Genomic DNA, 24,480 nt, shown 5'->3' with positions numbered 1-24,480 from the left:
ATGGAGGTTGCAGTGAGCTGAGATCGCGCCACTGCACTCCAGCCTGGTCTGTGAGCGAGACTCTGTGTCAAAAAAAAAAAAAAGAAAACTCACTCTTTGTCATGGGGAGGGCACTAAGCCATTCAAGAGGGGTCCCCCACCATGACCCAAACACCAAACACCTCACACTATAGGCCTCACCTCCAGCATTGGGGATCACATTTCAACACGAGAGGTGGATGGGACAAGTATCCAAACTATGTCAGAGGCCTCCCCCTCCCTGTCATCAGAGTCGTCTGTCCTCAGTTCAGGTGCCTGCTGGCCTCCATGCCTGGCTTCCTAGGAAGTCATCTTGGCCCCAAGGGGTTGGGCAGGGCCACTAGCCTGAGGGTTGGAGCCCTATCTCTCCTAGTCCCAGCCTGGGTCTCCATCACTGGCTAGCCTGCTCTGCTTGCCGCGTTCTCTCCACACCTGTTCCCTGCAGCCTAGGGGTAGGTCTGGGTGCAGGCCTGGGTAGAGGTCCAGGAGCAGATTCTGCCCCCCAGCTCATACCTCCTGTGCACCATGGCAGCCAAAATGCACCAGCATGACCAGGAGTGCTGGCTTGTCCCTGTAATCCCAGTGTTTTGGGAGGCTGAGGTGGAAAGCGCTTGAGACAAGCCTGGGCAACATAGCGAGACCCTGCCTCTACAAAAAATAAAACTAGGCATGGTGGCATGTGCCTGTGGTCCCAGCTACTCAGGAGGCTGAGGTGGGAAGATCGCATGAACCCAGGAGGTCAAGGCTGCAGTGAGCAAAGATTGCACCACTGCACTCCAGCCTAGTCAAGGGACAAAGACCTTGTCTCTAAAACAAGAAACAAAGTGCGCCAGTGTGTGGATACCAGCTTCTCCTGGTGTGTGGACCTGATCTCACTCAGCCCCATCAGTGAGTGGGAGGCTGCCTGCTGTCTTCCAGAACATTCCCAACACTACACCTGTGTCTCTCCTGCATTCTCTGGCAGGCTTTATGAGGCGGCCTGTCACCCACCTCTCTGGCTGCCCTAAGGCCCAGCTCAAACCTTCCCTGCCCCTGAGAACCTTTTCTTGAAGAGTCTTTCCCCCACCCATAGGCCCCCTCATTTCAGAGCTTTTGGTAGGGTGAGTACAAGGATCGACTATCTGCTACCAGCCTGGGAGGAATTGTCCCTAGGGTTGGGTCTCTGGATGGCATATGAGGGTCTAGACCAGGACCCACATGCCTGTAACCTGAAGGGCAGGCCCTCGGCTGCCCCAGTGTCACAGAGCCCCTCATCCAGCCTGACCTTCCAGGATAGGCCCAACCCCTGCATCATTTGGTCTTGGTCCCTGCTGGGAAGTCTGGTTACCCTGGCTTACCTACTTTGACTCCAAAGGTAATGCTGACATCCCCCGTGAGACACAGTGACAGACTGAGACTAACGTAGGGTTACCTGGCTCAGAGTCACCATGGCCAGGCAGAGCTCAGGTCCTAGCCCTGTTCAACCTCTGCCTCCTGGGTTCAAGTGATTCTCCTGCCTCAGCCTCCCGAGTAGCTGGGACTACAGGCACGTGCCACCACACCCGGCTAATTTTTTGTAGTTTTAGTAGAGATGGGTTTTCCCTGTGTTAGCCAGGATGGTCTTGATCTCTTGACCTCGTGATCCACCCACCTCAGCCTTTCAAAGCGTTGAGATTACAGGTCTGAGCCACTGCACCTGGCCTCCCTAACACCCTTCTAGCTCTGGTGCCCTGCAGGGTCTACCTTGGAGCACCTGGAGCCCAAGAAGCTGCCCCTCACCTTTGTGATCCCAGGGACCCCCTCCCTGATCATGATGAAGGCGGACCCAAACCCGCTGAGGAGCCCGAAGGAGCAGGGGTCAGCCTCTGCCTCCCATGGCCTCTCTGATGGGGAGGATGTTATCCCAGCAGCGTGAGCTGGGAGCAGAATTGGGGGGATGGGGGGTTTTCTCTGTGGGTAGCTCTGGGCTCCAGGGTGGAGCCCTCTTAACCTGGCCCCTCCCCTGTGACTCTCCTTGGCCCCAGGCAAAGAAAGCAGCTTGCCCAAGGTCACCTGACAGGTAGGGACAGAGTGGGACCTGGGTTCTTTCTCACCCAGCTGCAGCTTCCCCTCCCCACTGCCGCTTCCACCAGGTGATAGAGAACCTGGCAGGCTGTGCCCCATAGAAGAGTTCACTTTCCTTCTGGTGAGGGTTGGGAACCAGCTTGGGGCGGGAGGGATGAGGGGTCTGGGGCTCTCCCAACCCTGCCTCACATTTGAAGGATAGCATCTGGGCAGCAGCATGGTTTAGGCTAGACAGGGTGGCCCCTAGGTTTATAGCCTGGCCTCGGGCAGCTGCCATGCCACCTTCTCTTCTGCACATCCTGACCTGGCATCCTACCTAAAGGTCCTCAGGTCTCCTGCCCCCTGGGCATTGCCCCCACTCCCTGCCCAGACACAGCTGTCCTTGTCCTGGACTAATCTTCAGAGATTCTTGTCCAGCCCATAGCTTTGCTGGACGTCACAGGCTGGGCCAGGCCCCCTGCCCAGGACTAACATCTCTTTGTGAGTCTCAACCAGACTGAGCTGCAGCTTCAGGGTCAGGGTAGGCTCTGACTTAATTGATGTGACCCAGGACAAGGGGATTTATTGATGGTGTCACATATGCTTAAGCTCTTGGCCTCTATGGTTTCTTTGGCGCATGATACCCCACTGTCCCATGCTTAGGTGCCCGCTTGTGGCCACAAGTGCCTTTCCTACCACCATCCCTACTTGAGGCCGGTGTCCAGGCACCTGTGGCTCCAGGCAGAAGGCTGAGTGCAGAGCCAGGCCTGGGCGGATGTTCTGCAGGGGCTGCAGGAGCTGACAGTCCTGGCCACCCAGCCCGTGGCCATCCATTCACCTTCACCGTGGCTGGCCCTTCATCCACCATCCTTCCAGGGGCCAGGCCTGAATCCAAACTGACTTTTACCTGCCCCTGGTCCCCCTCGTGCCTGTCAGGTTCTTGGCTGAGCATGATGGTCTTGCCCATTTCCTTGATTATCCTCAAGAGGTTTATAGAGCCACCTGGGGACCTCACATCTCCTGTCTACAAGGTCCTCACCAGAGACATGACTGCCTTGGGCCGGGCCTGGGATAGTCAGGGGTTACACTCACCTGTTGGGACCTGGCTTCAGTGGCTTCAATCAGGGCAATGGCCTGATGGGCGGCTGCCCCTTCCCCTCTGCTTGGGGGAGGCAGGAGAGGAAGGTCAGGCAGGAGATCTGCTTCCTGCCCACCTGACGCTGGTTGGAAGCAAGGCACCCACATGTGCCTCTCACCTTGCTGCAGGTGCATCAGAGCCTGAACCCCACTCCTGATCTCCTGCAGGTGGGGATTCCAGGTTTCCAATGGGTGTCAGGGTGGGCTCCAGTGCTCTGCTGGCCCTAGGGAATCCTGGGCTCCATGAGGCCTTGGCCTAGCCGGATTGTTTCCCACACTGTCACCTCCCCACCCAGTCTCCTCCCCAAACATGGGGCTGCATGCTCTGTGCCCTGGGTGGGACATTGGAAGAAGTTCCACCTTCGAGGTTTGGATCACAATAAAGCCTCTGCCATGGGGATGTGCTGGCTGAAACAGATGGGGTTGAACCAGCCATGATACGTTGGCCTTGGGCAAGTCACCTGTGCCTTGCTTCCCTTTCCCCAGCAGCCAGAAGGGATAATAGCACCTATTTCACCCATACTCAAGTGTTCACTTGTTAGCAGAAACTGAGTCCCAGAGGAGGTGCAGGCAGAGCCATCGAGGCAGCACTGCAGCTGGACCTGGGTCTGAGTCCCATCTCCTGGCTGTGATATGCGTTGCTCTCTCTATTTATCTGGAGGACAGGGCTGTGCTGTTCTGGGGTCACTGTGACAATGCAACTGGCCAGTGTGAGTTGGTGATGGCCTCCTGAGATGGTTTGAGGTGGGCTAGAGGTGTGTCTTGAATGCTCCCTCGCCCCCACAGGGAAGACCCACTTAGGGAAGACTCATGTGTCTGTATGGAGGAACCCACATTCCCTGTCGCTCTGGCAGTGGCCATCTGGCTGGTCCACTCTTCCAGGTGGACCCTCTGTCCTCATGTGGTGCAAGTCCCATTGCGCCACCTCCAGACAGGCCACGCTAGCCCCAGGGCCTCCTTTCCCTGTTACCCAGCCCCCACCCCCAGGTATGTGCCACCTCCTTAAAGCCCGCTGTGTTCACCAGCTGTGTTTGAACTCTGTCTCTGTGCAAGGCCTCAGGCAAAGCCTGAAACAGCCTGGCTTGTAGAGGGCCAAGAGACCAAAGCTTGAAGGGAGAGTGATGTCTTCTAGAGCCCATTTAGCCTCAGCCCCAGGGCTGTGTCCATGCTGTTCCTGGCTCCAGTGAGCCAATTCTCTCCTGTGACACCTGTAAGGGCTCCTATGGTGATGGAGGTGGCTGGAGAGAACAAGGCTGCCATAACCCTCCCTCCCTGAGAAGGCCCAACGGGGAACATTTTAGGCATCAGGGCATTCCAGGGGGCATCTTCCAGGGACCCCTCCTACACCCTGCCCTGCCATGGCTCTCTAATGAGAAATTGCAGTTGCTTGGACAGTGGGGCTGACCCAGGACAAATGCATATATTAGGCTGGTCTTCAGAGTGCTGGGCTGGGGGCAGGGGCACTTCAGGGATAGGAAGGAGAGGGCTGTGTGTTCCAGAAGTACAGAGGAACCTGGTGCCAGCCGCAGTCAACCCCGATGTGCTGATCTTTCCACCCGCCCCCTTTGGTGTCTTGTTGCTGGCTGCTGTCTTTGGCCAAGTAAGCTCATTGTCTGGGCTCCTGGGGTCCCCTCACTGGGCCTCCCCACTGCCTGCAGGTAGGGGAGCCTTTGGGCCAGGACTATCCTTGGCTCCCCCTTCCAGGTGGTGGGTTCAAAGACCATTCCTGGGTTTCACCATCGCCAAGCCTCAATGGTGTCTTGATGGGCGCAGGAACTGCTGGGGCTTTCTAGGTTAAGACCCTTGCCTATCTGGTGTGCCCCCCCTGCAGTAGGGGGATGCAGGGGTCAGCCTCAGTCTCTGCCTTGGGAGCCTGCCTTACCTTGCCTGAACTCAGGCGATCTGCCTGCCTTGGACTCCCAAAGTGCTGCGATTATAGGTGTGAGCCACTGCACCCAGCCCAGCCTTGACTTTGAAATATATGTTGTACATCCAGACAACAGCGAACTCTGGGGGAACACCAAAGATGAGGAGAATGAGAGAAGAGATACCTCCAATTAAAGGAGTTAAGAAGAGATGCTTGAACTTATGTTTTAAAAAGTCACTGCAGGTTGGGCACTGTGGCTCGCACCTGTAGACACAGCACTTTGGGAGGCTGAAGTGGGTGAACGGCTTGAGCCTAGAAGTTTGAGATCATCCTGGGCAACATGGCAAAACCCCATCTGTACACAAAATACAATAATTAGCCAGGCCCGGTGGTGCCTGTGGTCCCAGCTACTTGGGAGACTGAGGTGGGAGGTCAAGGCTGCAGTGAGCTGAGATCCACCACTCCACTGCAGCCTGGGTGACAGAGTGACACCCTGTCTTAAAAAAAAAAAGTCACTGTTTTGGGGTTTTCTGGGTGAAACCTCTGTTTCCATAAAAAAAAAAAAGGGTCGAGACAGTATGTATTACTGATTCAAAATCATAACCACATGCTTAGAGTAAATCATTGTATCATTTCAAATCCAACCTCAGGATTATTAAAAGTTAAGTTTATTGGGTTTTTCTTTAAGCTTGGCTGATTCACTCAGGTCTGTCACTTCCAAGCCCATGTTTTACTACTTTGTAACCCTATTTGGAAGGAAAACTGCAGCTCACATTATGACCCATCCTGAGATGAAAAGTTTCACACATATACACCACATACACCCCCCACCACAGTATGATGACATGGCAACCCAACCTTGGGCAAATGGTACCACTGCCAGCAAATGCATTTTTTTCTTTATTTTGAATTTTTTTTCTGTATTTCTTCTAACAGCAGCAAATGCATTTAACATTTTATTGAGATTCTCAACAGCTGCCATTTGGTTTGTATAGCAAATTGTTTACAAAGTAACTTTTTTCCATTTTTGATATTTTAATGAAAATTATGTTCTTCAGTTTTAAAGCTCTGTCTCTCTCCCAAAGAAAGATTAATAACTAACTGCCAAGTAATGATTATTTAGGAAAAGAAGAAAAGCAAAAACAGCTTGTAAACACTTCTGGAACGTGGGTAAGGGTCCAAAGTCAAGACCTTCTGGGCCCAATGGAGGTGCTAGGCTTGCCTGGGGACACCATCAGCACTTCCCCATCCACAACATCCCCAACAGCTGGGAGCCATGCGCAGACCCCGGCGGGCTTCCTGTTCCACAAGCTCCCCTCTCTTTTTCCTCTCCACCCTTGCTCTTGGGCCTCCCTTCCAAATCTGCCTGACAAAGGCAGCAGGATCTTTAATACTGTTCAGCTTTATCAATGGAGACAGGAGGCTCTAGAAAGTTGAGAGATTCCCTGGTCCAGTCTGGGGGAGGAAAAAATATGCAATATTTTGACATGCACAGCAGCTTTTGCTGTAAGTCCTGTGTTCCAAGGGTTTCATTTAGACCATAGGAAGTTGAAAGCAAAGTTTAAATGTTCTCTGCTGACAAAATGTGGTATATATCCATCAATGGGCTTCTACTCAGTAATGAAAGGAACAAACTACCAAAACCTGTTATATGTCATGGACCAACCTCAAAAACATTAGCTAAGTAAAAAAGCCAGACACGAGACCACATATTGTATAATTCTATTGATTTGAAATGTCCAAAAAAGGCAAGTTGATAGAGACAGAAATGGTCTGATTTACCTCAAGAGGTAGGAATTCAAGCTCTCTAGGGTACATGTGATCACACATGAGAAAAAATAAGGAAAAGAAAAGAAATTTATATGTAAATAAATGAAAATAATACTTCTCCCTGATTACAAAGAAAATTGCATTCTTTTTGTAATAATTTGGAAGACAAAATATGAAGAAAAGTCTTTAATTTTGCCACTCAAAACATTCTGGTTTGTTGCTTTTTATACTTTTTTATGCATATGAACATTTTAAAAACTAGAATCGTAATATATAGTCTTTTGTCACTATGTTTTGGGCGTATTTCTATGGCAGTAAATACATCCTTGGCATCATCTTTTTAAAAGCTCGATGTATATTAAGTTAATCATTGCCACCCCAGAAGTAAATTTTCTTATATATGTATTTTAATGGACGCAAGCAAGCATTTTGGGGCTGAATTCCTGGAAGTAGAATTTCTGGAGGAAAATAACATAAAACAGTTTTAAGATTTTTAATAGAAATTTTTAAATTATCCTGCAGAAAAATTGGTTGTTTATACTCCCAATAGGGGCAGAGCTCCAGTGTCCCCCTTCCATTTGTCCTCTTTGCTGATATTTAAGGAGAAAATCTCATTGTTTTCATTACATTTCTTTGGTTTCTAGCACTTTTGAAACTTTTTTTTTTTTTTTTGAGTTGGAGTCTTGCTGTATTGCCCAGGCTGGTGTGCAACAGTGCAATCTCGGCTAACTGCAACCTCTGCCTCCTGGGTTCAAGCGATTCTCCTGCCTCAGCTTCCCGAGTAGCTGGGATTGCAGTTGCCCACCACCATGCCTGGCTAATTTTTGTATTTTTTAGTAGAGATGGGATTTCACCATATTGGTCAGGCCGGTCTCGAACTCCTGACCTCAGGTGATCCAGCTGCCTTGGCCTCCTAAAGTGTTGGGATTACAGGCGTGAGCCACGCCTCAGCCTTGAATCTTTTTTATATGCTTATTGGCCATTTTTATTCTTGTGGGAAGTGCCTGTTTCTCCATTGCCTGTTTTGTGGCCAAGCTCCAAAGTCACATTTCACCTAATTTTTATCCTGCTGATTGAAAGCATTTTAATATAAACAGGAGCAGGACAGACTGTAATTATCTAGATCTTGCTCTGTCACCCAGGCTGGAGTGCAGTGGCATGATCATAGCTACCACAGCCTCATACTCCTGAGCTGAAGCAATTTTCATACCTCAGCCTCCCAAGTAGCTAGGACTACAGGTGTGTGCCACCACGCTCAGGTAATTTTTAAAATTTTTCGTAGAGATGCGAATTCACTATGCTGCCCAGGCTGGTCTTGAACTCCTGACTTAAAGTGATCCTCCCACCTTGGCTTGCCAAAGTGTTGGGATTACAGGCGTGAACTACTGCTCCTGGCTGAGAGCTCATTTTGTTTGCTAGTGGTGATCTTGATATCTTTTTATATTTGAGGCTTTGCTGCTAGTGCCGAAGTATTACATTCACCATCTGAGGTTTGCAGGACTTTTGTTTTAATATTGAATAGATGGAACTGTTTAGTTCTGCATCTTTGCAGGTATACAAAATCTGCCTAGCAGGACTCTGCTTTATGTACATTGAAAGCAAGAAGTAATACAGTAAAGTTTTGCCTGGCTAGAGGCTTTGGAAGAATGGAGTATTCTGATTTAATGCTATTAGCATGGAAGTGTGAAGGTGAAAAGAATTCAAAACTTACCATTTCCTGTCAAATGCAATTTGAAAATACAGCCAGTGATTCCACTTTTCTTCTCTAGTAAGTCTGGACATTCTGATCTACTTGGTGTTTTATTATAAAACTGCTAGTGTGCCTGAGACTTACATTGTGAAGATACTTTTTTAAAATTTGAGAGGTAAGAGGGTGTAAATGGTATTGGATGAGATCAGGCCGGATGAGAACTGACACTTGTAAATATACTTTTCAGGCTGAATCTCTGATTGCCATTTGTTTTCTTATTTAACTCATAAAAATAAAACACATTGGGTGGAGGGTGGGAGTAGGAAGGAGATTTATGTCTTTTAATTGCGTGCCATTGTTTCATATCAAGACAGAACATATGGCATCCCTGGCTTTGGACCTACAGAAGGAAACACGTTTTTCTACCTGCTGTATGCCGGAGGTTCATGAACACCTGGAGGGATCACTGCAGCACAGATTGCTGAGCCCTACTCCAGAGTTTCTGAGTCACCAGGTCCAGGGTGGGGCCTGAGAATTTGCACTTATAAAAAGTTCTCAGGTTCTGCTGGTGCTGCTAGTCCAGAGACTACATTTTTGAGAACCACTCTTGTCTACTAACTGTAAATTGTAGAACTCTAGAACAAAGCTTAGTTTGGTGTGGGAAAAGAAGCTCACAGGTTATGGAGCAAATCATGAAAGATTGAACCACTGATCCCAGCCTAGTGTGGAATTCAGGTAACAGGCAACACACAGTGACACAACACAATTCTTGGTTTTCATGATTGCAAGTCATAGCCAAGTGTCAAGTGAGAAATTCAGTTTCATTTGCAAAGCTTAGAGAGGCCAGGTGATTCTAGAAAAATAGGCCTTGTATATGCTTTAAACCAGTAAAGAGCTTTGAGTGCTTACTAAATGGAAAGCTTTGTGTTTTTATTAATTTTTTACTTTTCTTTTTTGAGATGGAGTCTTAGTCTGTCACCCAAGCTGGAGTGCAGTGGCGTGACCTTGGCTCACTGCAACTTCTGCCTCCCGGGTTCAAGTGATTCTCCTGCCTCAGTCTCCCGAGTAGCTGGGATTACAGGTACCCACGACCACACCTGTCTAGTTTTTGTATTTTTAGTAGAGACGGGGTTTCACCATGTTGGCCAGGCTGGTCTTGAACTCCTGACCTAAGGTGATCCACCCACCTAGGCCTCCCAAAGTGCTGAGATTACAGGAGTGAGCCACCGCACCCGGCACAAAATCTTCGTGTTTTTAAAGATATTAGACATGCTTCTTGTTTAAAAAAAAAAAAAAAATCTTAATAATGCAGGAGAATAAGAGAAACTTTTCCAAAACAGAGAAATCATTGTGATTATCTTATTGGAATGTTGGATAATATAGTCCGTTTCATTAAACATCAAGCATGCTATGGATTTTCCATTTTTATAGGATTTGTATCTCAATTGAGGTAATACTGCTAATTCTTGTACTTCATCTGAAGATGAAAAATGTAGGCCAAAATCATAGACCTTGCATAGAAGCTGGATAATGAAGACAGCTCTGGTGGAACACGTAGACATACGCACACTGATACACATATATATAAAGTATAAGCACATATATTTTTTAAAGTTTATTTTTAAAGTTTTAAAGCTTTTAAAGCAAAAGCCGGCCCCTCCCCTCTCCTGGAGTAGGCAGGCCCCGCCCCTCTCCTCAAGTGGACGGGGACAGCAGTTGCCTGGGCAGCTTTCCTTGTGATGCCACAGGTTCCTCTGGACACATTGCTGCCTGGCCACGCCTCTTTTCCCTTTCATCTTTCTCATTGACCAATGGGCTTGGAGCATTAAGGCCCCGCCCCATTCTGCATTCTAGTGGTGCCCTGGTTACGCCTCCTCTGGCTCAGTGGCACAGCTGCCTGGTAGGTGACTGGACGTGTTCGCTGATGTGGCCCCAACCCTGCCCCCCTCCCCACCCCACGATGTTAGAAGAAACTCAACAGAGTAAACTGGCCGCAGCCAAGAAAGAGGTAAAACGCATCAGATCATGGCCCCCCTAACCCAGCCACAGATTCCCTTTGATGGCAAGACCACTGCCAGAGTCCATACCACTCCTGAGGCACACGGGGCTGGGTCCCCCCACCCTGGCGCCTCTATGCTCCCCCCAACCAAAGTCTTGTCAGTCAGCCCCGCCCCTTCAGCAAGCAGCCCAGGCCCTGCCCTCACCAATCACCCCAGGGTGACTTTGGGCAAGTGACTTCTGGGGCTCCCCACTCCATAATCAGCCTTCACGTCCTGCCACCCCAAGCCCGACCTCCCTGAGTTCTTTGGGCTCTCCAAGGACCTGGGCCCCCCAGGCCCCACCCTCGCCAGTCATCCCTGGGTGACTTTGGGCTGGTGACTCCTGGGGCTTCCTGCTGCAGACTCTGCTCTCCCCTCCTGCTGACCCAAGCCCGACATCCCTGGGCTCTTTGGGCTGGTGTCTCCATGGACCTGGGTCCCAGCCCTACATCCCCCCGCCCCGCCATTGTGAATCGGTGACTCAGCCATCACACTGATATTCTTCCCCTCCCCCCCACAGGAGGAGTGGAATGTAGTGATGTCACAGTCCCCCAGGAACCCTCATTACTGCTTCAAGACCGGCCTTTGATCTTACAACCCAATCCCCTAAGCATTCTCACCCCATTTCTGGTTCCTCTGGTCACAGCACAAATTTCCAGCTGGAAGGGGAATGGGGACTATGGGACCTAGGGGCAAGAGGTTTCAGGCTGCCTTACTCCCTTCACATAGACATTGACAGTGTGAAAAGCCTACACTTCCCCTGTGAGCTCAAAACTTTGACAGTATCTCTGGGTGGCGATGGGAGAACAAGTTTGGTTTGGTTTGGTTTGGTTTGGTTTGGTTTTCTCCCAGGCTTCTACTCTCCAGAGAGACTTTAACATTCTTTTCTGAGTTCTCCACCTCATATTCTAATTCTCCACGGTTCTGGGGCCAGACTGTCCTTCAGTCAGTGGTCGCTGGAGTGAGATTTGCTCATCTTCTGTGGACTAGATCTTGGGAAATTGAACTTGACAGCTTGAATCTTCCTCATATCATCTCAACTTGGGGTACATTGGGTGCCACAGGATAAATGTGGGAGATCTTTCTGAAGCATCCATTTCCCTTGATTCTCTTGAGAAAAAACATTAATGTACTTAGGGATGACAGTCACATAGGTTTCTAAGAGTATACCAGACTTCTCTCTGAAATGAGACTTGAGTTGTCCTCTTTCTGATAAATTCCCAGATTTAACAAGAAAGCTGCCTTCTGCCATGAGGACACATTGATATAAAAGTTTGAGAGGTACTGGTGCACTTCACACTAACAGACATGTGAGGATGTGTGACTGTAACCCACACAGAGTGCAGTTCCTGTCTACTTAATGTTTACTTTTCTACCTCTGCCTCTGGTTTTGGTCCCTGGCAGCTACTGATTCGTGGCAAAACCCCAGAGCTTGGAGTCAGAAGACTGAGTTTAAGTTCCATTATTGCCCCCGCCCTTTTTTTTTAGCCATAATATCCATCCCTCTCAGTCACTAAGTGATCGTGACAACACCTTGTACAGTTGTTGGTGGCATTAAATCAGATGGTGTATAAGAGTATTTTGCAAAAACTATAAAGGAGGATGTGGCTGTAGAGGCTGGAAGTTCTCATGAGTGTTACTGCTCTTCTTTCCCACAGCTAAAAGAATATCAGCAGAGGAACAGCCCTGGTGTTCCGGCACGAGCAAAGATGAAAAAGAAAAAACCTGGCAGTAGCCCTGAGACAACCACTTGTTTTGGTTGGCACTCACCTGGGGATGTGAGTCTTGGCTGGCCTGGCTCCTGGGGACAGGGGGCCCAAGGGGCAGTGGAGGGTAATTGTTAAGATTGCTGGGTACTGATTAAGAATTCTGGGTTTGAATCCTGCCTCTCCCTCTTCTAGGGATCTGATTTACGGCAAACTTCTTGAGCTCTTTGGGCCTCTCTTTTCACATCTGTAAAATCGGGGAAGTATTGTTTGACTTCCATTTGTGAAGTTTAAATGAGATTCCTTATTGTTGTTGTTTTTATGTTAATCCCTAGTACATGGCTGGCTGTAAACACCCAGGATACTCAGGAAATGGTCGTTGCTGTTTGATTTTCCTGATCCCCAGTCTCAAGGGGAAGCTGGGCCAATGAGTACAGCCACTTGCCATCAGGCTGTACCTATAGGAGTCACTGAAGGGGGCCCAGCGTGTGTTGAGGAGAGCCCCAGGCACTAGGAGCAAGAGAAGGTCTAACTTGCCACCAGCTTGCTGGGTGACCACAGAAAAATCACTTCTTCCGCTGGGCTTCAGTTTCCTCCTCTGTAAGATGATACTGGATAAGATCAGTGTCTTTCAAACTTGTTCTTTAGCTGGAGCCCCCTTAGTTCAAGTGAACCCTTACTCAGGAGTCTGTCTTTTTTTAATAGAGGTGGAGGTCTGGAGCTCTACCAGATTCATCACCCATGTCCTGGGCCTGAGGAGAGGGGTCCAGTGAGCGTATTAAGAGCTGCATTGGTCAGGTGACGCCACTCTGTGACTGCATCGCTCAGGGGAATTTTCCATCTATTTGTTCCTGCCCCTGGCAAGGCAGCGGGTGGCCATTTGGAAGAATGGCACAGGCCATGGTTTTAATCTCCTCTGATCTTCTTCAGCGTTTTGTTTTCCTGAACCCACATCTTCCCCCGCCCTGATTTTCTTTCTTCTCTCTAAGCCACTTTTGTCTTTCTCCCCCTGCGCTTGTTTTTCCCTTGTCACCTCCTGTAGATTCAGGACATTCTGAAGGTGGTGGTGTCCAACCTTAAACATTCCGATGGGGTAGTGCTCCCCCATTGGACAAGTGGAAGGTGAGGCAGTGCCAAGACCCCTCTCTGGCTTGCTGTCTCCAGCTGTGTAAGCCCCTGAGGCTTCTCTGATTTGGGGGATACTTGGCCTCTGCCTTGTTTTATGTTGCTGCCATTAACTTTCAGCCTGCTTATGTCTGCCTCTTCACCTGCTTGATTGACTGGGGTTTTTCCTTCCCCATATCTTTTATCATCTTGGAAACTTTGAGACCTTAAATTTTAAAAGTAATTTGGGAATAACATACAGAGCAGGCATGTGGGATTTGGGGCTTTTTTTTTTTTTTGAGACAGACTCTCACCCTTTCACCCAGACTGGAGTGCAGTGGTGTGATCTCAGCTCACTACAACCTCTGCCTCCCAGGTTCAAGTGATTCTCTTGCCTTAGCCTCCTGAGTAGCTGGGATTACAGGCACCTGCCACCACGCCCAGCTAATCTTTGTGTTTTTAGAAGAGACGGGGTTTCACCACGTCGGCCAGGCTGGTGTTGAACTCCTGACCTCAAGTGATCCACCCGCCTCACCCTCCTAAAGTGCTGGGATTACAAGCATGAGCCACCATGCCTGGACCCCTGCTGTTTTATACTTTCTCTATATCCATAACTGTTTCCTATGTAATTTGTTTGAATTTCTCATTTTTATAATTCCCACATCATCTGTTACCCTGAAGGATCTGGAGGTAAGAGGCCTTGGGCCAAGGTGCAGTGACCCTGCAGGCCAGCCCTCCAACCTCCTCTCACAGCAGGGGCTCCGCCAGCTGAGACAGCCTGACAGCCCACACACACCCCAGCCCTAATGATCGTTCTCTTTACCTCTCGCCACAATCCTCCTCCAACTCCTCCTGTCTGCATGTGCCTCAGAGCTGGTACCAAGAACTGGAAGTAGCCCTACAGTCAAGCTACACAACAATCAATGAACTAAATGAAAACATAGAATCATTGGTAAGAGTCCAGTGGGGTCCCGTGAGTCCACGCTGCCAATCCTGGGCCTTAGTTCCCCTTGGGGCCCTGAAGAAAGGAGTTGGGGGCCCCTGATGCCAAGGACACATGGGGAGCTGGAGCACCCAGGCCTCACCTGGAGGGACCCCAGAGCAAGGAGCATGCAGCATGGCTCTTCTGTCGCTGCCCTCTTTGCCAACTCTCTCTCCTCCAGACACCCCACTCCAATCATTGCCACACATGCCCTGGGGTTGTCACCTCTCAGGGAAGCCCTAGCCTGACTGGTTGCCAGGGGCCCCATATTTCTGCCCTGACTCAGTCCCTAATTTCCTCTTTGAGTCTGGACAAGCCACCTCTCCTCCTTGGGCTCATGTTTCTGGAGGAGGTAGAGCATCAAAGGTCTCTGTTAGCTCTGAAAGTCCAAGATTTAAAGGCCTCTAGAATGGAAACCTGAGGGCCAAGGGCTCCTGTCTGTCCTTTTCCATCCTATATCTGCTGTGAAGAACCATAATTGTCCTGTATGTGCTCAGTAACTGTTTGTGGAATGAAGGCACCTTTCTAAATCACAAGCTGGCAGAAGGGTGGGTCTTTCTCAGTCTCCGTCTCTAGAGGTTTATGTTACCGTCCTTTCGAGAGAATCCAGATTGAGACTTTGAGTTCTGTGGCCATGGGCAAAAGCCAACAAAGACACAAATCCTCTGTCTTTGGGAGCTTGAGGAGAGTTGACCAGTTCTTGCCATTGGGTCTGAGTACATTGCCTTTAAAATCCATTCCTGACCCCTGCCTACCGCTTCCTGGTCTGGGGAGTAGAGTTGAGGGGGCCACCCTCAGTCACCTGAATTTGACTCTCCCCACAGAAACAGAAGAAGAAAAAACTGAAACATCAGCTGGAAGAAGTAACGTGATTTCTTTGCTCACAACATGACTGCCGGGTTTGGGGGGCACTCAGATGTAGAGGCACCAAATCTCGTCTCGCCCACTCCCAGCCTGGGGAAGAAGGCTGACCACTCAGATTCCACCCCATCCCCACAGGATCCCTGATAACCTGGTCCCATGGGTGGGCCTGTCCTGGGGCATTGGTGGCATTCCGGGGGTGTGTCTCTTGCTATGCCATCTCTGCCTCCCTGTGGTAAGAGCTCTGTCTTCCTATAGGCAAAGAAAGCAAACAAGGAAATACACGAAACACAAACGGAGCAGTTAGAGGTGAGTGGCGGGTGGGGAGCTTTCTCCTGTCCTCCCGAGAATGTTTCTTTCCTTCTCTTTCAGCACTTGCTTGGCTTTTCTCCCAAACATTCAATTCCAGGCAATCAACATCCTCACGTTGGAAAAGGAAGACTTGAAGACCGCCCTTTACCATACTAAACGTGCTGCCCAACACTTCGAAGGTGGGAATCTGGGCATCCCATCATCCTTCAACCTGGCACTTTGACAGGTCTTTAGGGGGAGTCCTTTGGGCCCCATCTCAACCTCTCTCATTACAGAAGAGTCCAAGGATCTGGCTGGCCGCCTGCAATACTCCTTACAGCGTATTCAAGAATTGGAGCGGGCTCTCTGTGCTGTGTCTACACAGCAGCGGGAAGAGGACAGGGTGAGTCCAACCAGCTGCCCCATCCCCTGGCAGCCTGGCTTCCCAGATGGAGGAGTGAGCCTAAAGGTCCCTTCTGCAGGATGGAGTGTCCTGCCCAGAAGGCAGCATGGTCATTTCTCACTACTTTTGTGTATGGTTGTTAGAGGCAGCCTGGGGCTGAGTCAGCTGCTGTGGGTGAGTTGGGGGGCACTGTGGGGAGTGAGCGCTGGATGCAGAGCTCAGAGGCCAAGTGCCTGCCCTGCCCTTACCTGGCTGTGGCCTTGGCTAAGTCCTAGGTGGGGTATTTGGTACTTGTACTGTGAAGGTACAGAAGAGTACCTTTAGTATGTTACCATTTCTGTAGAGAGAGGAAATGTGTGTTTGTGTGTGTGTGTGTGTGTGTGTGTGTATGTGTGTGTACATGCTATGATGAGATACATAAAACATGTCTGCAAGCATTCATAAAAAAACTCAGGAGAGAGTAACAGGGTGCCTGGGAGACACTTCCCTTCTGTACCTTCTGAGTTTTAGACTATGCGAATGTATCATCTTTTCAAAAAGTGAACAAAAGATTAATTTTCCCCTTCCTATCTGTGCCCCCACCCCCAGCAAGAAAAATGGGCTTAGAGAATCAGATAGACCTGGGTGTTCAAATCCCAGCTCTGTCTAAGTGATCTTAGGCAAGCCCTTCACCTCAAACACTCCATGTTTTTCATGTACACAGTAGAGGTAATCCTAGTAACTGTCTTATATGGTGGTTGTGAGGATTAAATGGGATTGCTAGCATGGAACCTGGTGAAGCACTCCATAACAGTTCAAACAGTGGTAGTAATAACAGCAATAACAATAGCAATATTATCTGATCTCTCTGGGCCTCTGTTAGCCAGCTGTAAATTCGATCTCTTTCCCTGTCCCTTCCAACTTTACTGAGTTCTTTTAATAACCAGGCCATGGGCTTGGAAATGCCTTGATCTTTACTAACCGAATTGTATATTGAGCCTAGCCCTAGCCCTTTTAAGGGGCACTGCCTGGGCTCCCCAGATGGAAACTTCTCACTCTTCACCATCCAGTCCTCGAGCTGCAGTGAAGCGATCCTCCAGCGGCGGTTAAAGCAGACCCTAAAGAAGGGGGCGCTGCTGAACGCCCACATGACACAGGTGAGGCTTTGCAGAGGGAGGGATGTGGAAGGAAGATGACCCCAGGTGGCCTGGAGCAGGTGAGGACCAGTGACAGCCCTTCCTAACTTCTGTGCCAATTTCTTGCAGATGACAGAGTCTCTTAAACAAGTGGAATTAGAGAGAAACGAGTATTCTTATCATATAAAAGCAGAGAGGGCCCGGTGGCAGGAGAGGATGAGGAAAATGTCGGTGGAGGTGAGACCTGACCCTTCAGCCCCCCATCTTAGATAGGTCACTGGATCTTTCTGGGCATCTGTAAAATGGGAATAGTACAGCCAGAGGTGGTCATGGGTCTGGGCTTTGTGGAGATGGGGGCAGAGAGGGAGATGGTAGCCTGTCCAGCCACCAGCCCCTCTCTCCAGGGCCCTTTCCCCTGTGCTTTGGGCAGACTCTTACATTGAAAGAGGAGAAGAAACGTGACATACAGCGGATAGAGGAGCTGGAGAGGAGCTTGTCCCAACTCTACAACCAGATAGGTAAGATGGGGCTGGTGTGACCTGGGAGCAGGAGTGGCATCAGAGGTCTGTGGGGGTGGCTTAGAATGCCCCAGGGAGGTGGGTGGATGTAAGGGCTTTGAGGCAGAGGGAAAGAGGTCTGTGCCAGAAGACGGCAAGTTTTGTCATCTCCATAGCCTCAGGGTCCCCATCAGCAAAGAGGGAGGGGTGTCCGTTGTCAGCCACCCACAGTGCTCTCTATGTGAAAGTGGCTTGGAAATTGGCTACCATCGGGTGCGAGGAATCATTAGCAGTGAGGCCAAGTTTGGGAAGCCTGAGAGGAGCTATGCATCAAGAGGAGGGTTTTTTTGGAGGGGGCTGGGGGGGTGGGGAATCCAGAGGCCCTTATTGTCTGCTTCATTTCTCAGCTGAGCCCCAGTCCCCGGCACCCTGGGGCTCAGCAGGGACCTCTGAGTTGGAGCAGCTGCAAGATGAGGCCAAACAGCTGAGGAAGGAAGTGGAGGTACTGGAGGGAAAGCTCCAATCCCAGGTGGAAAACAACCAGGCCTTGAGTCTCCTGAGCAAGGAACAAAAGCAGAGGCTCCAGGAGCAGGAGCAGAGGCTCCGAGAGCAGGAGGAGCGGATGCTGTGGGAGCGGGAGAGACTGTGTGAGACAAACCAGAAGCTTCAGGAGCAGCAGGAGATGCTACAGGAGCAGGGTGACAGGCTGCGAAAGGAGGAGCAGAGGCTGCGAAAGCAGGAGCAGAGGCTGCGAAAGGAGGAGGAGGAGAGGCTACGAAAGGCGGAGGGGAGGCTGCGAAAGGCGGAGGGGAGGCTGCGAAAGGAGGAGGCGACGCTGCGAAAGCAGGAAGAGAGGCTCACGCACTCCCAGAACCACAGGCTCGACAAGCAGCTGGCCGAGCCACAGCGCGGCTTCGAGGATCTGGTGGGTTGCCCCACCTGGGGAGCCTGCCCTCATCCCTATCCCTCCAGGCCTTTGTTTCCCCACCTGTAAAATGGGACAGTGTAGCCCTCACATGAAATGGTACTTCTAAAGGCACCTGTGAGCCAGAGCTCATCAGGCCCTCCTCTGATGGCTGTGGGGGAGAGGGGATGATTTTTCTAACCTGCCTCCACCCTTCCCGGTGACATGGGAGGCAGACACCAAGTTCAGGGGTCCCCAGCTGCAGCGGATGGCCACTGATTGCTTCTCTCTGTGCAGAACAACGAGAAGAGCGCACTGCAATTGGAGCAGGAAGCAAACAAGTTGCAGGAGAAGCCAGGCGAGGTGAAGAAGATGGTAACCTCTGCCCCATCCAAGAAGGGCTGGGAGGCGGGCACCAGCCTTGGGAGGGGAGGTGCCAGGCCAAAGGCAGCTCCAGCTGGGGGGCAGGTGACCCCAGCACCCTCCAGGGCAGCCCTATGAATGTTTCTTGCTTCCTGCCCTGTGACTTTTAGAGGTGGGTATCCCTGGGCTCCTCCCAGATGTGGACATCATCATCCCAGCTAGAGGCATGGATTCCCCCAATCATAGGGGAAGAGATGGTGGTATAAGAGGCTCCTTATGCCGGGCACGGTGGCTCGTGCCTGTAATCCCAGCACTTTGGGAGGCTGAGGCGGGAGAATCACTTGAGGTCAAGGGTTTGAGACCAGCCTGGCCAACATGGCGAAACCTCGTCTCTACTAAAATTAAAACAACAACAAAAAAATTAGCCAGGCATGGTGGCACATGCCTGTAATCCCAGCTACTCGGGAGGCTGAGGCGTGAGAATCACTTGAGCCCGGGAGGTGGAGGTTGCAGTGAGCTGAGATTGCACCACTGCACTCCAGCCTGGGCCACAGAGTGACACTGTCTCAAAACAAAACAAAAAAGCCTCCTTAGATTCAAACTGGATTCCGGCCTCGGTTCCGCTGGTCACCATTCAACTACTGTTCATCTCTTAGTCTCTGTTTCTGTAACTTCAAAAGGAAGTTAGCATTTTCCTTGCAGAGGCACTGAGAATTGAATGGGAGAATACATGGAAAGCATTAGGCATGTAGCACACTTAGCAGATGGTGGTTGGCTCCCTCTGCTTTTCCACCAGTCTGTGGCCTACAGTTTAAATGGTGGGAAGAAGGACGTGAGATTTGAGGCTGGGGAAGGAGGCATGGGGTTCTAGGCAAGGGAGGAAGTCTCTTAGGCCTGGAGCAGGGGACCAGGGTCCTGGGCAGGTGACAGAGCCCCCACGGTGCCCTGGCTACCCTATTAATGGGCCCAGAATCTGGAAGCCAGCCACCATGTGCCCTCATGCCCAGGGACTTCCTGCAGGTGGAGCTGAAGAGCCAAGAGTCTCAGAGTCTGCAGCAGCAGTGAGACGAATACCTGGGTCACCTGCAGCAGTACGTGGCCACCTATCAGCAGCTGACCTCTGAGAAGGAGGCGCTGCACAGGCAGTTACTGCTGCACACCCAGCTCATGGACCAGCTGCAGCAGCAGGAAGCTTGGGGCAAAGCGGTGGCTGAGATGGCCCGCCAAAAGTTGCAGGAGACCCAGGGGAGGGAGTTGCTGAGGATGGGCCCCCGAGGGGAATGACCTGGCAACCTCCGTGCCTTCTCACTCTGTTTCCTGTCCCCTTAGGAGCGCCTAGAAGCTGCCAGCCAGTGGAACCAGCAGCTGGAGACCCAGTTGAGCCTCATGGCTCTCCCTGGAGAAGGTACAGGAGACCACTCAGATGAAGAGGAGAGAGCCCCAGGAGGAAGGGGGGACTGTTAGCAGCATAGGATTGAGGAGTTGGAAGAGACCTTTAGAACAGCTGGTCATTATGCCAACTGGGTGTCTGCACTAAGTTCAGCATCAACATGGTGACCTCCTGGGAACAGGGGGCCACCAGGTTGCCTAAGGATGAATGAACTGGCCCAGATCAGAAAGGGAGCAGGTCAGGACTCCCGCACTGACAAGTAGTGGGACTGTGCCTGGGCAATGTAGCAAGATCTTGGTTCTTAAAATGAAAAATAAAGAACAGCAGCTCATTCCCCTTTGGGGAGGGTCTGGCTCAGGGTTACACAGTAAGGGTGGGGACAGTGGTGGGCTCACAGTACCACCTTTGTTGGGTTGTATGAGGACCCCTCTGGCCACCTCCCCACAGGAGATAGAGAAGATCTGGACGGTGGGGAGGAGGAGGCGCCTCGGCCCACGCCAAACATCCCAGAGGACCTGGAGAGCCGGGAGGCCACGGTGAGCCTGACTTTCCCTGCTCCTACTTTGCCGCCTTCCTCTGTGGTCCCTCCCAGACCCCCTTATGCTCTTGGTTTTCCCGCCTTCTGATTGCTCTGGACCCTCACCCCTTCTGGGAGCCAGTGGTCAGACGCCATTTCACCTGTAACCAACAGGTGCACTCTCTGAGGCCCCAAGGGAAGGGGCTGTGCTTCACCTCCCTGCCCCATTTGTTCTGTGTATGCCCCTACAAGAATACTCACCCCTTGCCTTCAAGTGGCATTTTTCAACTCCGCTGGAGCCAGTTCCCAGGAGGAGCAGGCACGGCTATGTGGGCAGCGGAAGGTGCGAAGGCTGTGCTGCCTGCACCTGGCTCATCTGGTGGCCTCGGCCTGGAAGGAGCCAGAGGCAGAGGCCCCGGCCCCAGGGACTGGGGGTGAGTTTGTGTGTGGGGAGAGCTACTGGGTCCTGAAGGAGGCCATGGAGCAGGTGAAGGTGAGTGAGTCCTGGCATGGGCTTAGAAAAGTGGGGGTGGGGCAGGACAGGTCACTCCCGAGATGTGACCCCATTATTTTGGCTCCAGAGCAGCTTTATGGACCTCCCGAAGGAGAAGGCGGACGGGAAGGAGCAGGTGGAGAAACTAGAGCTTGGAGTCATCCAGCCCTCTGGAGCGACAGATGGCATGAGTGAGCCGGAGGCCAGGGCATGGCAGGGGGAGCTGCAGGGCCGTTGGAGGGGCCCCAGTGTCTGAGCCGTGTCCTCTCTCAGGAGAGTACATCACCATACATGAGAGCCAGGGGGCAGTGCCAAACACGCGCACCAGGAGATGGAGGATGCCATCATTCTGGCCCAGAATGAGGAGGAAATGAAGGTAGGGTGTGCAACATCTTTGTGGGGGTGGGGGTTGACATGGGCGCTGGTGCCGGCTCCGGAGTGGCAGCTGAGCACCCCTCCATTCAGACGAATCTACTGGAGCTGTAGGAGCTGATGTTGCCACTTGTAGGCGACCACAACGAGGGGCATGACAAATTCCTCACCGCTGCCCAGAACCCTGTTAATGAGCCCCCTCCAGGGGCCCCAGCCCCCGAGGAACTTGGGGCTGCCAATGGGCAGAGTGCTGAGTAGAGCCCTCAGGTGGGGTGGGCAGGCAGGAGCAGGGGAGGCTAGTACTGTGCTCAGACCCCCGCCTCCCTCTCTCTGAAGATTTTTATGAGGTGAGCCTGGACAACAGCATGGAGCCTGCACCAGGAGCGGCCAGGGAGTGTTCTCCCCATGACAACCCCACTGCACAGAAGATCACGCAGCTGCCTCCTGTAATGCAGGACACCCAGGAGCACCCAGGCTTGCCCAGCAAACCCTGCATGCCATTCTTTTCCCGGGCAGCCAAGAACAGGGAGATAAACATCATCATCTTCTAAGAGCTGGTCAAGAAATTTAAAAACAACAACAAAAAGTGATGGGGTTAATCTCCCACACAATTCATTTACTCCATTTGAATGTTAGAGCCACTCATATTTATTTGTGTTTCTAATTTACAGTTTAAATTTATTTGTAAAAAGTTAAGGGAGAGTGGGTCTTTCCCTGATGTTCACTCTGGCATCCTTTAGCATTTTTCTTTTTTGAGAATTGTAGGTCATTAGTACACATATCGAGTTTGCCCTTAGGTAGTGGGAGTTCAAACACACAAAGACCCACTATCTGCACAAAACTATTCTTGCTGGTTTGGAATAGGCTGCCATGCTTTTTTAATGTTAGTGCAGCATGTATATTCATTACAGAATTCAGATAAAATGTGCTTATGTTCTGCTGTTACGTTTGATTGAATCCTAACCACAGTGAGCTCTTCATTAGCTCAATATGTAGTTTGCCCTCAAGTGCGCACTGTTTATTACTTTGTAATATGCCACTGTGAGTACTGACCTTTAGAGTTGTTTAAAGGCCGAGAACTGGAAACAGCCTTTCTCCTATTTTCTGTGTGTTGGGGATGGGAATAATAACATTTTGGGGAGCTTTTTAAATCTCACAGAAGAGGAAAGTGGCCTGCTCTGGCAGGTGTGCGCAGGATAGTGTTTCATGTGTTCTGGTGCCAAGAATGAGCGCTGTACTATGGTGGCTCCCTTAGGATTTGTATGTGCTCTGGGCTCTTGAAGATATTGCATCATGAGCTGCAGCGGTTGTACCCTTTCTTGATGACCTAAAAAGGGATTATTTCTGAGGAATGAAAGGCTCCCATCATTGACTGTGGATGTGGAAAACCTTTTCTAGCTTAGAGCATTTATATCTACAATACATTTTAAAGTCAGAGTTCATGTTACCTGTTTTAGTCACATGAATAGATGTCCCAGTCCACAAAAGAGCACTGGTTGGCATTCTTCTTAATGTATTTAGTAAAGATCCTAAGAAATCCTTTAAGAGCTTAAATGTCCCTGGAAGAGGCATACAGGCTCTAGTCAAGAATGAATTCGAGTGAAGGAAAGCTGTGTGACACTTTGCTTTCCTCTATGTTCATGGAGCTTCTTTGAGGCTAGAAGATTGGTTTTTACCATCTAGACCTCTCTGGCTAATACCTATTCTTCAACCACATTGGTTACTCTGACATAGGAATTTACTTCTTTTTTTTGAATGGAAAACACTTTAAAAATAATAACAACCATTATTATAAACCAATATATGTGACAGTACTTAGTTGAAACAAAAAGGAGTTTTAGTAGACAGTATGATACTACATATGAAAATCAAGGTGAAGTTTATGCAACTTAAAATGTTTACAAGCCGCAGTGCAATCTACTGTTTGTGAAAGTCAATGTATTATGAGGAAAAGTGTCTATACAATCACAGTTATATTTCCTCACAGAGTTCTTCACAAAGTGAAATACATTTTTATACCTCTCGGTTTCAGTTAGAGGCATATTTTGTGCCATATTTATGTTAATGTGCTTATACATGATGAGTTATTTCAGTCATACATTGCCTAAATCATAACTTTATGATGCTTGGGAAAGAATCAACAGCTAAAACTTCCTGAAGTTCTAATGTCTGTGTTCCAAAATACGTCACATTATTAGGATGCAGGGAGAGATGTATGTGCACTCTCTGGGATGGGATTTCTAGTTACTAGATCATCTCCATTTTTAGCATTTGACAACCTCATGATACTTTTATAAATATGACATTAATAGGAGAGCAATAATATGATTTTACAGATGAAATAACAGATTTGCCTTCATTCACTGAGAGAGTGCAAATATTGGGTTATTGTGACTTCAACCGACTCTTCCAAATTGTGTAAATTTATCAATGTATTAGATAAACCCAGTTTCAGAATGATAAAGAAAAACTGTTAGACCAAATAATGTGGCTAATTAGCAGTGGTACGATTTCTAGCCTCAGGGTTTAAAATGGACTTAAGGTCCTGTTCTTGCCTTCTATTTTGTGAACTTGCCACTTTTGCATTATTTGAGTTCACTTGAAAGACAGTTACTTTAAGTCCATTTTAAACCCTTGGGCTAGAAATCGTACCACTGTTAATGAGCCACCTTATTTGGTCTAACAGTTTTTCTTTATAATTCTGAAACTGGGTTTACCTAATACATTCATAAATTATTTCAAAGGAATTTTTATAGTTCAAATCACTTCACTTTTACCCTGATAAAGATAAATGACTAGGAATGACCTTCAGATAGCGTTTAGCATCTGTAACCAATCTGACAATAATGTGTTCATCAGGTACCTATGGATTAAATCACACACTGGCATATTTAAGCTGGATGTCAATCTGGAAAATAAATGTACTATGTTAACTGAAA

At 49.8% G+C, this 24,480-nt stretch overlaps 1 protein-coding gene and 1 pseudogene across 1 annotated transcript; both read left to right on the top strand.

The window, feature by feature from the left end:
* LOC129482179 (COMM domain-containing protein 4-like) overlaps nucleotides 1–12,318 on the top strand; it is a 16,822-nt pseudogene extending 4,504 nt beyond the window's left edge.
* Nucleotides 10,403–24,480, top strand: LOC129482178 (golgin subfamily A member 6C-like). Its single transcript, XM_055277546.2, is given in 19 exon segments — nucleotides 10,403–10,512; nucleotides 12,202–12,321; nucleotides 14,225–14,305; nucleotides 15,160–15,198; nucleotides 15,455–15,505; nucleotides 15,606–15,687; nucleotides 15,784–15,890; nucleotides 16,940–17,026; nucleotides 17,135–17,242; nucleotides 17,436–17,523; nucleotides 17,910–18,427; nucleotides 18,704–18,769; nucleotides 20,099–20,174; nucleotides 20,607–20,695; nucleotides 21,258–21,360; nucleotides 21,443–21,487; nucleotides 21,490–21,545; nucleotides 21,635–21,788; nucleotides 21,878–24,480. Coding segments are annotated over 19 exon segments (2,169 nt in total). The 5' UTR covers nucleotides 10,403–10,428; the 3' UTR covers nucleotides 22,093–24,480.

Source organism: Symphalangus syndactylus, chromosome 5 (genome assembly GCF_028878055.3).
Source record: "Symphalangus syndactylus isolate Jambi chromosome 5, NHGRI_mSymSyn1-v2.1_pri, whole genome shotgun sequence".
Lineage (NCBI taxonomy): Eukaryota > Metazoa > Chordata > Mammalia > Primates > Hylobatidae > Symphalangus > Symphalangus syndactylus.
This window is presented reverse-complemented; position numbering and strand designations above follow the sequence as displayed.